This window comes from Muntiacus reevesi, chromosome 10 (genome assembly GCF_963930625.1).
Source record: "Muntiacus reevesi chromosome 10, mMunRee1.1, whole genome shotgun sequence".
NCBI lineage: Eukaryota > Metazoa > Chordata > Mammalia > Artiodactyla > Cervidae > Muntiacus > Muntiacus reevesi.
The window spans coordinates 33139467-33151711 of NC_089258.1; the positions used below are offsets into that span (position 1 = coordinate 33139467).

The window sequence follows — 12245 nt, forward strand, 5'->3', positions numbered from 1 at the left end:
AAATTAAATACTGTTAAATGTCCCTCATCCCCTATAAAACTCTCCCCACCCCAAGCACGATGGATGAAATGGACAGAGAATGCAGAAAAACGGCTACACCAATAAGAAGAAAGTTTACCATCCTAGTTATTAGAGAGATACAATTGAAATTACAACCGTGTATTGCTTTTCGTTTCAAATTTTAAAAGACAAGAAGAAGGAGAAGAAGAAGAAAAAGAAGGATGGTTACATGAAAAGCTTGGGGCATTATTTCTTTAATTTACTTCTAACTTATTTTATCACGTCCAGAAGAGGGACTTAACAGGTGTTAAGCTGTTTATTATAACAAGCAATAAATCCTTTTATGATAATTGAAAGACAAGTCAAGTGCAAAACAGGAAAGGGCCCAAAGGGAAGGCAGAAAGGACCGCGCTGTGCCGGCGGCTCTGGCCCAGAGGCCGGCTCCGCTCCCTTCTTGGAGCTCGGCAGGAGGTCCGGCCGGTGGGTGCGCCCGAGGATGCGGGGAGCCCTGTGGGGACCACAAGTCCCAGGCGCCCGCGCGCCCGCCTCGCCCGGACCACGTGACCGCGCAGCCCCGGTGGCGATCGCGGCGGCTGTCCGGGCTCGGAGCCCCAGTCCCGAGCGAGCAGACGCGGCCCCGGCGCCCGGCCGCCCAGCACGCTCACCATGGCGGTGAGTCCGGGCGCCTCCTGGAGGAGCGGACGCGGGGCGGGCGCAGGGACCCCCGAGCAGGCGACCCCGGGCATCCCGCGGTGCCCGCCGCCGCTGGCAGGGGGCCGGTGAGGGGGTGTGCTGGCAGCAGTGTCAACATCGGGAACGGGAGAGCTGGCCGGGGCTTTGGGGTTTTCTTTCTATTTGTTCCTCTGCTGGGAGTCAGCCCGGCTTGACTCGCAGTCACTGCGCGCTGGTGTGGCGCGGATGAGGGTCGGGGTGCGCTGCGTGGAGACGGTCGTGGGTGGGGGTTCCCCCTGCTCTGGGCGCGGTGACTTGGAGGAGATTGCGGGGAGGCGCCCGTGAGGAGGGAATTCTCGGAGCATTTCAGCCGGCGTCTGGGCGCGCGTACACACCCCCGGGGCGGTTCCCTGCCTTCTCAAGTTCGAGATCTGATTCTTTTGGGGAACAAACAAACAAACAAACAGACCTTGGCACTTTCCATCCTCTTACACTTGGGTTAGAAAGAGCGTTTCGGAGAAACTAGTTTTCTTGGTAGAGTCCACCTGGGCTGGAGAGAATGACAGCTTGCAAAACTCTTCGGTCTATGAATAAATCATGTACACAGTTTTCTTCCTCTAGGAAGAATGTCATAGAATTGGAGATTCAGGAAGCCGACGCAGGTCGTTTAGTCAAACGCACACACCCAACTCCCGACGGCCCTCTAAAAGGGGAAACAGATGGGAAGGGTTTATATGACAAGTTCCCCAGCCAGGCAGTGGCAGGACTGGGACCTTAATCTGCCCCTAAACTCTTTGGTGGGCGCTTTTCTGGAAGTGTTTGTTGTCGCTGTTCAGTTGCTATGTAGTGAGTGTCGGACTCTTTTGCGATGCAATGGACGATGGTTTTCCAGGCTCCTCTCTCCTTGGGATTCTCAAAGCGTGAGTAACTCCAAATGAGAAAATAAAGAAGAAGCAAGTCCCGTGATTGCTGTCTTCTTCCCCATAGTCCCTCCCCTCAGGGTGGGGCCTGAACCAGACTGATAATTTAGCTATTGGAGGCCCTGATTTATCCTAAGCTGTGAAACTGGATGAGAGGCCCACCCCTTGGGTGTCTGACCACGGGGCTCTTTGACTGAAAACTGCAGCTCCAAGTCAGGGTGTGCTGATTTGAATCTTTTTCTCCTGTGAAAAGGCAAGAGAGGTGAGTCTTTGTCCCTCCTTCGGGTCCCTCACTCCCCAGTGGGGTGGATGCTCTGTAGGGACACTTGCAGCTTGGAAAACCTGCACTGTCCATCTTCCCTTGGCTGCTTCCTGCTTCAGAAGACGTCCTAGCCACCTGCCTCCCTGGCTGGGTTAAATGTCTTCCAGGGATCTTCGTCCCCAGTACCCCCAGCTACGCCCCCCCCCCAAGCTCGTGCCTCCCCCTTGCTGAATACATACACCCCTTTGTCCTATTTGTTCACTCCCTCTCCCCAACAGACATCCGCTTCTTGGGGGCCAAGCACTTGTCTCATTTGTCTATCTCCAGCACCTGCACCCCTAGCACAGCTTTTGGGGGTGTTCCAATCTACTGCGAAAACTGTTTGGTGTCCCTGAGATAGCTGACCCAAGCCTAAGGATGACAGAAGGAGCCCAGTTATGGAACCTGTCTGATTAATTAGCCACAGGGGACATTCCAGTCATGCCAACTGCTTTGTCGAATGAACTCGGAGTAGGGGTCAAGGCGCCACACCTCACTCCACCTGCAGTGATGGTGCTGTAGGCTTCTGAAATTCCTTGAGTGCAATTCCAGTGTAAATGCAGTTTCACAGGATTACTTGTACCTTTTGTTTTTGCATATCACTGTTTTGTGAACATTTTGCCACCTCAACTGATACTCTTTTTGAAATCGTGACACAGGGTATCTCTGGGTAGTAGGACTCAAAATAATTTTTTACTTTCTTTTTGGTACTGTTTCAGCTTTTTCTGTTGAGCAAGTGTCACTTTTATATTAGGGAGATAAAAGCTATCTTTATTTTAAAATTATTCAACATGATTTTTAAAAGACTGTCTAGGTTTCAGTTTTCATCTTATGAGGTCTTGGACAAATCCTGTCCCCTTTTGGAACTCCTTTTACCCATCTGCAAATGAGAAGTGGTTAGAAGGGGACTAGAATTGGACTGGATTAATGTTTTTCACATTGAATTTCAGCAGAGCTCAGACCTCTCTCCCCTCTTCACCTGTGTTTTATATCGTGGAGTTACAAGGAAGATTTTATTTGTCAGTGTTCTGTGGGGGAAAAAGTTGAAAATCAGGGGAGTAAAAATTCTCTGAGAAAATGTTCTGGAGATATAATAGCATGGTGACTAGTTAATAATACTGTACTGTAGATGTAAAGGTTGCTAAGAGTAGACCTTTAAAGTTCTTATCACAAGAAAGAAACATTGTAATTGTCATGATGGATGTTAACTAGACTTCTTGTGATGACCATTTTGCAATATACACATATTGGAATCATGTTGTACACCTGAAACCAATACATTATTTGTCAATTATGTCTCAATTAAAAAAATTTTTTTCTGAGGACACTCTGGCATTTGAAGATTCTAATATTTGGCCGTTGTCTTTGAAGGCGAAGTCTTCCACCAACTGATGCCAACTCAGCCAGGATCTGCTTAGCTATCATTGGGCACTGACAGTGCTTCTGCTGGTTGAGGTCTTACCTGGTGACAAGAGGGAGACATCCCTTCCTTGAGAGTGTGAACTGACTGATTTCTCTGGCTTTAATCTTGCCAAACAGTCATTAAGCCTGATGCAGGCATTTAGAATCCCATTCAGTTCCCATCTTATCCTCTTCTCTTGGTCACTGAGAGGCAGCATAGACGGATGGGGCTTTGGCATCTAACTAGACACGGGTTTGAATCCCAGTTCTGCCAACTTATTAATGCTAGCTTTGTGACCTTCAGCAAATTACTTTTCAGAGCCCACTTCCCTGTTTTCTTTCTCATACGATGGACATAATTGGTCCTGCCACACGGAAGATTGTGGTGAAGTGAGATATTATATGCAAAGCTCTTGATGCCACCCAGAACGCAGGGTGGACCAGCTGCTCTTTGAAAAGAGCCTTCAGACAGGTGCTGCGTGCTCTTTGCTTCTACCTTCATCCTTTCCATAAGTCCGTGAGCCCATCAAGGGCAGACACATTAACCTGTCTCCATAATGCTGGGCGCAGGATTAGGCTCAGCAACTGTTTAGTGAATTTTGGGTGAACATGCGTGCAGTACGCACTGAAGACAGCTGCCCCTGGGCTCATCCATGATAAACACTGCAGAATGGCCGGGGCCCTGGGGACAAGAAGAGGCAGTCACTCCTCAGTCTAACACGTCCTCATTGGCTTTCAAGGGCATAGAGGAGTCATCCCAGCATGACTGGGAGCACTGTCACTGGTTGGTCCAGTGAGGCTGGACACCCCAAGCACCTTCCTTCTACCAGGAACTGTGCTTGCTCAGTCGCTCAGTCGTGTCTGACTCTTTGTGACCCCGTGGACTGTAGCCCGCCAGGCTCCTCTGTCCATGGGGATTCTCCAAGCAGGAATGCTGGAGTGGGTTGCCATCCCCTCCTCCAGGGGATCTTCCCAACCCAGGGATCGAACCCAGGCTCCCCACATTGCAGGCAGATTCTTTACCCTCTGAGTCACCAGGGAAGCCCCGACCTGGAGCAGGCCAGCTCAGTCCTAGCTCCCGCTGTGGGAGCCTGGGCCATCCCCTGCCCTATCTGGCTTCAGTTGGCTCTGATGGCTTCCAATGGCCTTTCCAGCACTTAAATCCAGTGACCTTGTTTTCCTGGGCCTTTAGAAGAGGTTGCTGGAGAGCGATCGGGAACATGATTTCCACTGCCCTAAGCCCCCTCTGATGCAGTCCCTTCTTTTTCAGATGCATTTCATCTTCTCAGATGAGGTAGTGCTTCTCTTTGATTTCTGGAGCGTCCACAGTCCTACAGGTAAGAATTGGGAAGCCCAGACTTGTAGATTGAGAAGACTTGTACCTCCAGGCAGTGGGAACCCAGGTTCTCATTATTGTTATGCTCTGTGGACATTTTAGGGAGCCTGACTCTTCTTGCGTAAATATTGAGCGATAACTTTGCATTTGTAATTCCATTTGGAATCTCTGCCCTTCAGACTGCAAAGGGCTCTTTGTGAGGCCCAGAGAGGTGCAGCTTCCCCCTCTGTTACAGGGAAAGGAACTGACACCCAGAGAGGGGGAAAGACTTGTCCAGGGACACATGGTGTGCATCAGAACCAGAACTAGATCAGGTCCTCTTGTTGCCTCCTAGCACCTCCTTCATACAGGGTTCACTGTCCAGCATCAGCTCAGAAGCCCAGAGTAGCTGCTGCAGCCTTTGACCTCAAATGAGACATAAATTTGAAAGGGACAAGTATTCCTTTGACTTGAAAAGGCAGAGTCGGGCACTAATTCATGATGGAGTTGTGTTTCCACTTAAGTACTTACATGTTAAAAATAGACTGCTGAGACCAGAGCATTCACTTCAGGGATCCAGCTGTCTCTGTGAGGAGTCCACGTCTCCCATCTGCTCATTTTCTCTGATCCTTCTCTCTCTCTCCAGCTCTTTAATACTTTCTCCCCCTATATGTGTTAGATCTGACTCATATTTGTTTTCTTCAGCCTTTCACCATTTTTAATTTCTGGGCTTATAATCTCTGCTGGCAATCTATGGATGGAGATTGCCTTGATCACAATATACCTACCTAAAACCTGGGAACAGACTATGAAAGGCATTGTAACATAATAGAAAGAACAAAGAAACGGAGCAGGATGTGTTGTTCCTAGTTGAGTAGCTCTATTTAGTTACGAAGTCTGTTATTACCTCTGTTAATAGAAATAATACATGTTTCTCAAAAAGTTACTTTGAAATAGGACATATGATTTTGTTAATTCTAGCTTGGTAGGCAGATTGTAAAATAAAAGTGATAAGAGGACTGTTCTTAGATCAACAATGATAGTGGCAAAGGCAAAGATTATGAATAATCCAATTCTGTAGAACTCAGGTCCATTTAAAACAATTTAAATGGCTGAAGACAACAAAATTCTGTAAAGCAATTGTCCTTCAATTAAAAAATAAATTAATTTAAATAAATAAATAAAAATATAACAATTTTAAAATTGCTGTGTTTTGGAAGTATCAATTCTTAGTTCTTAATTTATTCATTCAATTAAGTTGTGTTGAGTACCGTCAAAAAATAAAATAAAATGAATAAAAATAGACTGGAAGAAGCCCCAATGCCCACCACTGTAGGTATTCATCAAAATTGATGCTGGTTGTTAGCTAGGACCTCAGCAGGGGTTGTTGGCTGAGGTCTTTGTGGCAAGGTGGCTAGGTTCCCAGAGTGAGGGTTCCAAGAGAAAAAGGTAGGGGAAAAAAGAGAGAACAAGTTTAAAAAAAAAAAAAAAAGCCTAGTTTTTAAGACCTAGCTTTGGAAGTAAGCATCATTTCCACCTTTATTGGCTGAGGCAGTCACAGAGGTCTTCTGGGGCTAAAGGGGAGGGAACAGATCCCACCACTTGATGGCGGGAGTGCTGACACTGTAAGAGCAGCATGTGGGGTGGGATGGAGCCAGGCGGCCATCTCTGGAGAATCTAATCTTTCACAGACATTATGAAGCCAGGGAGATAAGGTAGATCTGCGTGAACTAGAGGGAACCCACGCACCATGTATCGAGGACGCACAGTGCTGCCTGCAGGGGTGCAGCTGGGGCGGTGGGCCCGTGGGCACGCTCCCCGCCACCCCCCAGCTTTGCCAGGCGGCTTTTCCTGCTGAGCTCAAAGCCATGCTCCAGCGGGCCACTCCCACCACCGATGGGCTGGAAGGGGCGACAGGAGCTCTGAGCCCAGAAAGAGTGGGGAAGAAGATGTGAGAGGAAGGGAGGAGGAATGGATTCAGAGGGAGGGTGGGCGGTGCCCTGCCCCTCTTGTGCCAAGTCCCCGGCGAAGCTGCCGGGAGGGGGCAGTGTTTGCCCGGCTGGGCTCTGTAACTCCGTCTTCTTCGACAGGCATGGCCCTTTCTGTGTTGGTCATCCTGCTTCTGGCGGTGTTGTATGAAAGCATCAAGGTTGGCAAAGCCAGGCTGCTCCACCAGGCCCTGATGAACCTGTCCATCCCCACCAGCCAGCAGCTTATCGAAGAGGCAGACCAGGATTCTTCAAGCTCAGACTCCTTGCCTGTCAGCAGAAGCCCTCTCAGGTAACAGACATGGGGTGGGGGTGGGGGAACAGGCAGAGTCCTCACATTCACCTTGAGAGGTAGGCTGGACCCGCAGGACACTTAGCCCCACTTCATCCAAGGGAACTGAGGCCCAGGGGTGGACCAGGACTTGCCCAAGTGCTTCCAGTTAGTTAGCAGTGTCGTGGACAACAGCCAGGTCTCCTGATGCCCAGGCTGAAACTCTCTGAACAGCCACATGGGAGGCTCCAATCTTTCTGACTCCGGTGCAAGCCTCAGTCCAGCAACAAGGGTGTCTATTCAGCCCACCCCCAAACCTCAGCGGGTTTTCTTAGGTCACTAAGGCTTCCAAACCCAAGATGGTACCTGCAGCTCTTCCTATACAAATGATAAAAATTGTTGTCAGCAGCGTACCAGCTTGGTAGAGGGCAACCTCTTGCTCCTTCCTCCCCTCCCCATTCTGATAGTCACTGGGGATCCCCATTCTGCCCTCTCCGCAGCTCTGGCTGTGCTCACTGTGTCTGTCTGCTCCTTAGGGTGGGGCCTTGAACAGTCACAAACCCGCTGCAAGGGAGGTGTTTTCATACCGACCTTACTAACACATGTTTTACTGATGAGGACATTTCAGTTCAGAGAGGTTAAGACGCTTGCGCTGAGCCATAGTTGGAACGTGGCAGAGCCGGAAATCAATCTGTTACCAGGGTCCATGCTCTTTCCATTGTAATACTTGCTTTCACAGCTCACAGTTGATTCAGGGGGGAAAAGTCTGCCTTACTGATGATTTTGTATTATCCTTTGTCAGATGTGATTGATCACATATCTCATTTTCCCCTTTTGCCCTGGGTACCGGGAAGCTCAGAGCTCAATGTGGTGGAGAAATGATTATCCCAAACTCCTTGTACAAGTCCCTCTTCCCTTCTCTATCATTGGTTTCTGACATGTCTCTTTAAAAATAAATCTCTCCTGAGTGAAGCGTACGAATTATAAATAGGCTAGTCCTGTAACTCGGTTGCTCTTTCCACGCCCTGACAACAACTCCTAGCTTCCGGCCCACTGCCGGCATTAACTCGGCGTTCCTGTTCATCTAGGTGGTTTTTGTGTCACTTTGGCCAGTCTCTGCTCCACGTCGCTCAGGTGGTCGTTGGCTACTTCATGATGCTGGCGGTTATGTCCTACAACACCTGGATTTTCTTCGGCGTGGTCCTGGGCTCAGGTGTGGGCTACTACCTAGCCTACCCACTTCTCAGCATGACTTAGCTGGTTGAGGGTGAGGGCTCTGGGGGCTGGAAAGACCTGGGGCCTCTTCCAGACCTTGAACTGCCCGCCCCACGTCTCCTGTTTCTTCTTCTGGCTGTTCTCAAGGCATTGCCAGCTCCTGGAAACTTTCAGCTGAAGCCAGCACTTGCTCCCTGGAGTTCTGAGGCCACTGCCGCTCCTCAGCCAGGCTGCAGAGGGCCCTGGCCAAGGCTTTCTGTGCCTTTAAGAAGGCTGCTGTGACAGGAGGGAGGGTGGGGACCAGAACCCGGCGGCAGATTTCATAACCATGGCGGCATGCTGGGACCCCTTTCCCTCTCTTGGGGGAACAGTAAGTGACAGCTGACTAAAGGCCAAGAAGCAGGATCGTTACCAGGGCTGTGACCTACCCTCCGAATACAGGGAGCTCCTCCCACGGGATGGCACTGCCTACCGGAAGGTGATAGTTACATGGCTTTAGGTGTCGGGGAGCTCTTCGTGGCCTTAATCTTATCCTGATCCTCCTCCTAATGCAAAACCAAGACTTCACTGAGTAATATTCAATACTAATGTTTTCTATTTATTACTTACTGCTCACCCATAGTGATCTGGTGGGGAAACATGCTTCATTCAAATACTGAGTAAGCCATAGGGCGTATCGACTGAAGATGTAATATGCCATCAAGCCAAAGCCTTACATGAGTAGAGTTAGGTGGGGGGCTCTTCAGATATTGAACCTTTTCGCTTTAAAGAAAAGGAAAGAATAGACCCAGGGAGAGAAAATCACTGCTGTCTACTGTAATGTCTACATTCAAGTACCTCATGGGCTAGAGGAAAGATGGTCTGAAGCTTTGAGAATTAAAAAAATTATTTTAATAAATATATATTTTTAAATAGCCTGTGACTGTCTTTTGTTTCTCCTCTTTCAAACAGCAAGCTCACGGAACTCTGAAAGCAACTGCAGGAGCTGAGTAGGGCTGTCCAAGGCCTGAGTCTGTCTTTCTCCCATGAAGACAACTCTGTGCTCCGCAAAACCCAGCCCTGAAACGCTGTTCCCTCAGCAGACACCCTCAATGCCAGCCTAGTCAACAAGTCATTCTTCTGTTCACATAACAAATAATGATGGTGAACCTGCCATAAGAAAAAGAACTGTCACATGGACTATAAACGTCCATGTCGGCACTGTTATTAGCACCTTCTCTCCCTGAGGGCAGAAGCAAAAATATATCAAAGCCGCTTTTTAAAATTTACAATAAGAAAGAGCTGAAACAGAAAGTATAGTATGTGACGCCTTCAGTACTGATGGGTGTATTCTCCCCACATAAGCAGGGAGCTGGGAAGCTGCTCGGTGTCACAACAGCTGTTAAGATTTGTAGTCCTGTAGTTGGACGGTCAGACATCCACTTCTGTGTACAGCTAAGGTCCCTCCCCTGCCCTGAGGCACCGCTGAGATAATCTCCATAGGTGACCAGCAGCCTCTTTAGTTTGATGGTCTCTTTAAATACATTTGAGGCTTTCACAGCATGGAGGGCTTTTTAAAAAATCTACTGTCTACAGAAATGGATTATATGGCCATGTTAAGTAGGCATTTCAACTGTCTTCAGAGCCAACTCACAAAAGGTGGTATTTTCTCCACTTGAATTTTTATTTTTAACAAACACCTATATAAAACTTATTATGTGCCAGACAGGCAGTGTTCTAAGCAGTTTACAGTATTAACTCACTTAATTCCCACAATAAACTAGAAAGTATTTCTGTCCTTGTCTTAGAGATGAGGACACTAAGGCAGCTAAATACAGTCACCCAGCTAATAAGTGGTCAGGCTCCCTGGCCTGGAGTCTGCTCATCAACTCAGATGAGGGTTGTGGCTGAGAGAGTAACTGGCTTCGGCCACACGGCATCCAGTGGAACAAGGGTGTGAATGCAGACGGTGGAGACTGAAGTTTATGCTGTGTGTATTTCACCCTAACAGGATGGAAAATTCTGTTTCAGGGGACCTGGGGTGGGGCCCAGGAGCCTATATTTCTGACATACAACACTGCCCTCCTCCCTCAACCCAAGACAAATACTGCTGGGCTGGCTGAGAGGCCTGGCTTCAGAATTCCATGGCTAGGATTTACATCCCTGTTCTGTTACTAGCTGTGTAACGTTAGACGGGTGACTTTACCTCTCTAAGCCTCAATCTCCTCTATAAAAGGAGGATAACTCTTCTGTGAGGGCCACTGGAGATGAGACAGTCTGGGTAAAGTCCCCCACAACAGTGCCTACTTGTTAAACAACAGAGTTTAGTAAATGGTAGTTCTTACTGCCTCCCAGGCCCACAAATGGAAGACAGTCTCAAAGCTATCATCAAAAAGGATACATCGGATTGTCAGGTGAGATGGAGTGGAACTTGGGTTCCTATCTTATAAACATTTGAAATCAGGGAACATTTTGATTAAAGCTATTCTACTTTTTAAAGACTGCCTACACGGTCTTTGGAAAAGGCTGGAATAAGTAAAATGACCATGAGTGTTTTCTCACTACTATTCCCTGCATTAGTCCTGGACCTGAAATCAGAGGAAATGGAGGCCACTCTTCAAGTGAAGACTCAGTCTCTCAGGGGCCATCCCTGATGGATGACGACAGGACACAGGGACCCTCCCCATCTTCTCTGCCTGGCTTCCTAGGGTGTAGGACCTGCAGGAGTCCATGGATGACAGGACTGGTCCTAACCCTACTGCCCTGAGCCTGAAAGTAGCCGGGATGCTGGGAGAGCAGAGTGGTGACTTTCTGGGAAAGCCTCACAGCTCAGGGTTAATGACCAAAGGAAAATGTCACAGTGCTTTCATGGATGTTAACCAACCCAGATCTGTTACAACCCCTACCCTCACGTTCCCAGAGAGCACAGACTGCTCTCGGAACCAGATTCGATTTCACCCCCAAAGCCTGAGTCAGGTTTCATTGCAGACATTTATTTTAGTTTTGTTAATTTCAAATATTGATTGACCTCTTATATCAGATTTAAGGCAGAGAAAAGATATATGTCCCAGTACTGCCGGCAAGGCTGTTACCTGGGTTTATTTAGACAGGGTACTTTACCCTCCAGCATTCTGCCAGGGAGACCTCACCGCAGGCGACAGTGCCGGTGCTGCGACACAGCTGAGCACTGAGAGGCAGGCCAGTCTGGGAGTTCAGAGAATAAAAAGCTTGGGAGAGGGCAGGACTCTCATAGGGACTCGCTGGAGGGGAGCCCCCCAGCCCTTTCTCCAGAGTCCTCAGGGTACTCTGAGGCAGGACCAGGGTGGGCTGCTGCCCACCGCAGTGTTCTGAAGACAGGTTCACACGCTGCTTCACCTGGTCAGGCGGGGGCTCGGAGGTTGGCTAGCTCAGGTATCTGAACTACTGTCCTCAGCATGCTCACCTTCACCTCACCCCGTGGCTCGTCTAAAGCCAGCGCTGGCTGTGCAAAATCATGCCTAGGGAAGGGTAGAGAAACCTCTGCACCGGTTTCCTGGGTCTTCATCCCAGCCAGTCAATGTCATCATCATCGTCATCGTCTCCAAAAAGGGGTGTTGGGGGCGGGCGTCCCTTCATGCTCTGACAAGACAGGAAAGAGTAGTCAGTCCTCACTTGTCCCTGCACCAGAGGGACTTCCCGCCGGTGCAAGATGAAGCGATCAGCATCTTTCCTGGCTCCAGGTTGGAAAGGAGTCTGCTGGTTAGGGTTTAACTGAAGTGACGAACCCTGAGGCCAGCAAATCCCAGGCTTCCAGAAAAGCTGAGACAAGCAGTCAGAGAAGGGAGGCAATCTCTCAACACGGAGACAAGAAGACCAACTTTGTTTGTCTCGTTTTGTCATTTATTTGAGAAACACATGTATTGATTGGACAGGTTTTCTCACATGTGGTAACTGATACATTTCATGTGGGAAGAGAAAGGGGGAGCAGGATAAGGAGACAGAGAAGCAGAGCAGCCCTCAGGGCAGAGAACACAGGAAGAAGGAAGTTGGGGAGAACACAGTCACATTTGAAAAAACGTTGCTGTGGCCTGCGGTAGCCTGTTTGGCTCTGGATGTGGGCTCATCATTTGAGAGAGAGTCGAATTTAAAGTCTTGGCCACCCTACCAAGTGGAGAATCCCAAGATGAAGAAAACCCAGGGACGC

The 12245-nt window shown here is 48.9% G+C and overlaps 2 protein-coding genes across 4 annotated transcripts in view; one reads left to right on the plus strand and one right to left on the minus strand.

Moving 5' to 3' along the window:
• The first annotated feature begins 395 nt into the window (after positions 1 to 395).
• On the plus strand, positions 396 to 9980 carry SLC31A2 (solute carrier family 31 member 2). The gene is made up of 4 exons (XM_065947641.1): positions 396 to 672; positions 4565 to 4631; positions 6700 to 6889; positions 7957 to 9980. Exons 1-4 carry the CDS (start codon positions 667 to 669, stop codon positions 8123 to 8125), a joined length of 432 nt encoding a protein of 143 aa, XP_065803713.1. The 5' UTR covers positions 396 to 666; the 3' UTR covers positions 8126 to 9980.
• Positions 9981 to 11034: 1054 nt separating this feature from the next.
• The window catches only part of FKBP15 (FKBP prolyl isomerase family member 15), a 58190-nt gene continuing 56979 nt past the window's right edge, over positions 11035 to 12245 (minus strand). For all 3 annotated transcript variants that reach the window (XM_065947640.1, XM_065947639.1, XM_065947638.1), the window contains exon 28: positions 11035 to 11680. In XM_065947640.1, the coding sequence (XP_065803712.1) occupies positions 11603 to 11680 (78 nt within the window). In that variant the 3' untranslated portion in view covers positions 11035 to 11602. The remainder of the gene's footprint in view (positions 11681 to 12245) is intronic.

Excerpts from the sequence above, each read along its gene's own strand:
- SLC31A2 (XM_065947641.1), top strand. Across the intron at positions 4,632-6,699 it reads GAGCGTCCACAGTCCTACAG|GCATGGCCCTTTCTGTGTTG; the intron begins GTAAGAATTGGG and ends CTTCTTCGACAG. Across the intron at positions 6,890-7,956 it reads GTCAGCAGAAGCCCTCTCAG|GTGGTTTTTGTGTCACTTTG; the intron begins GTAACAGACATG and ends CTGTTCATCTAG.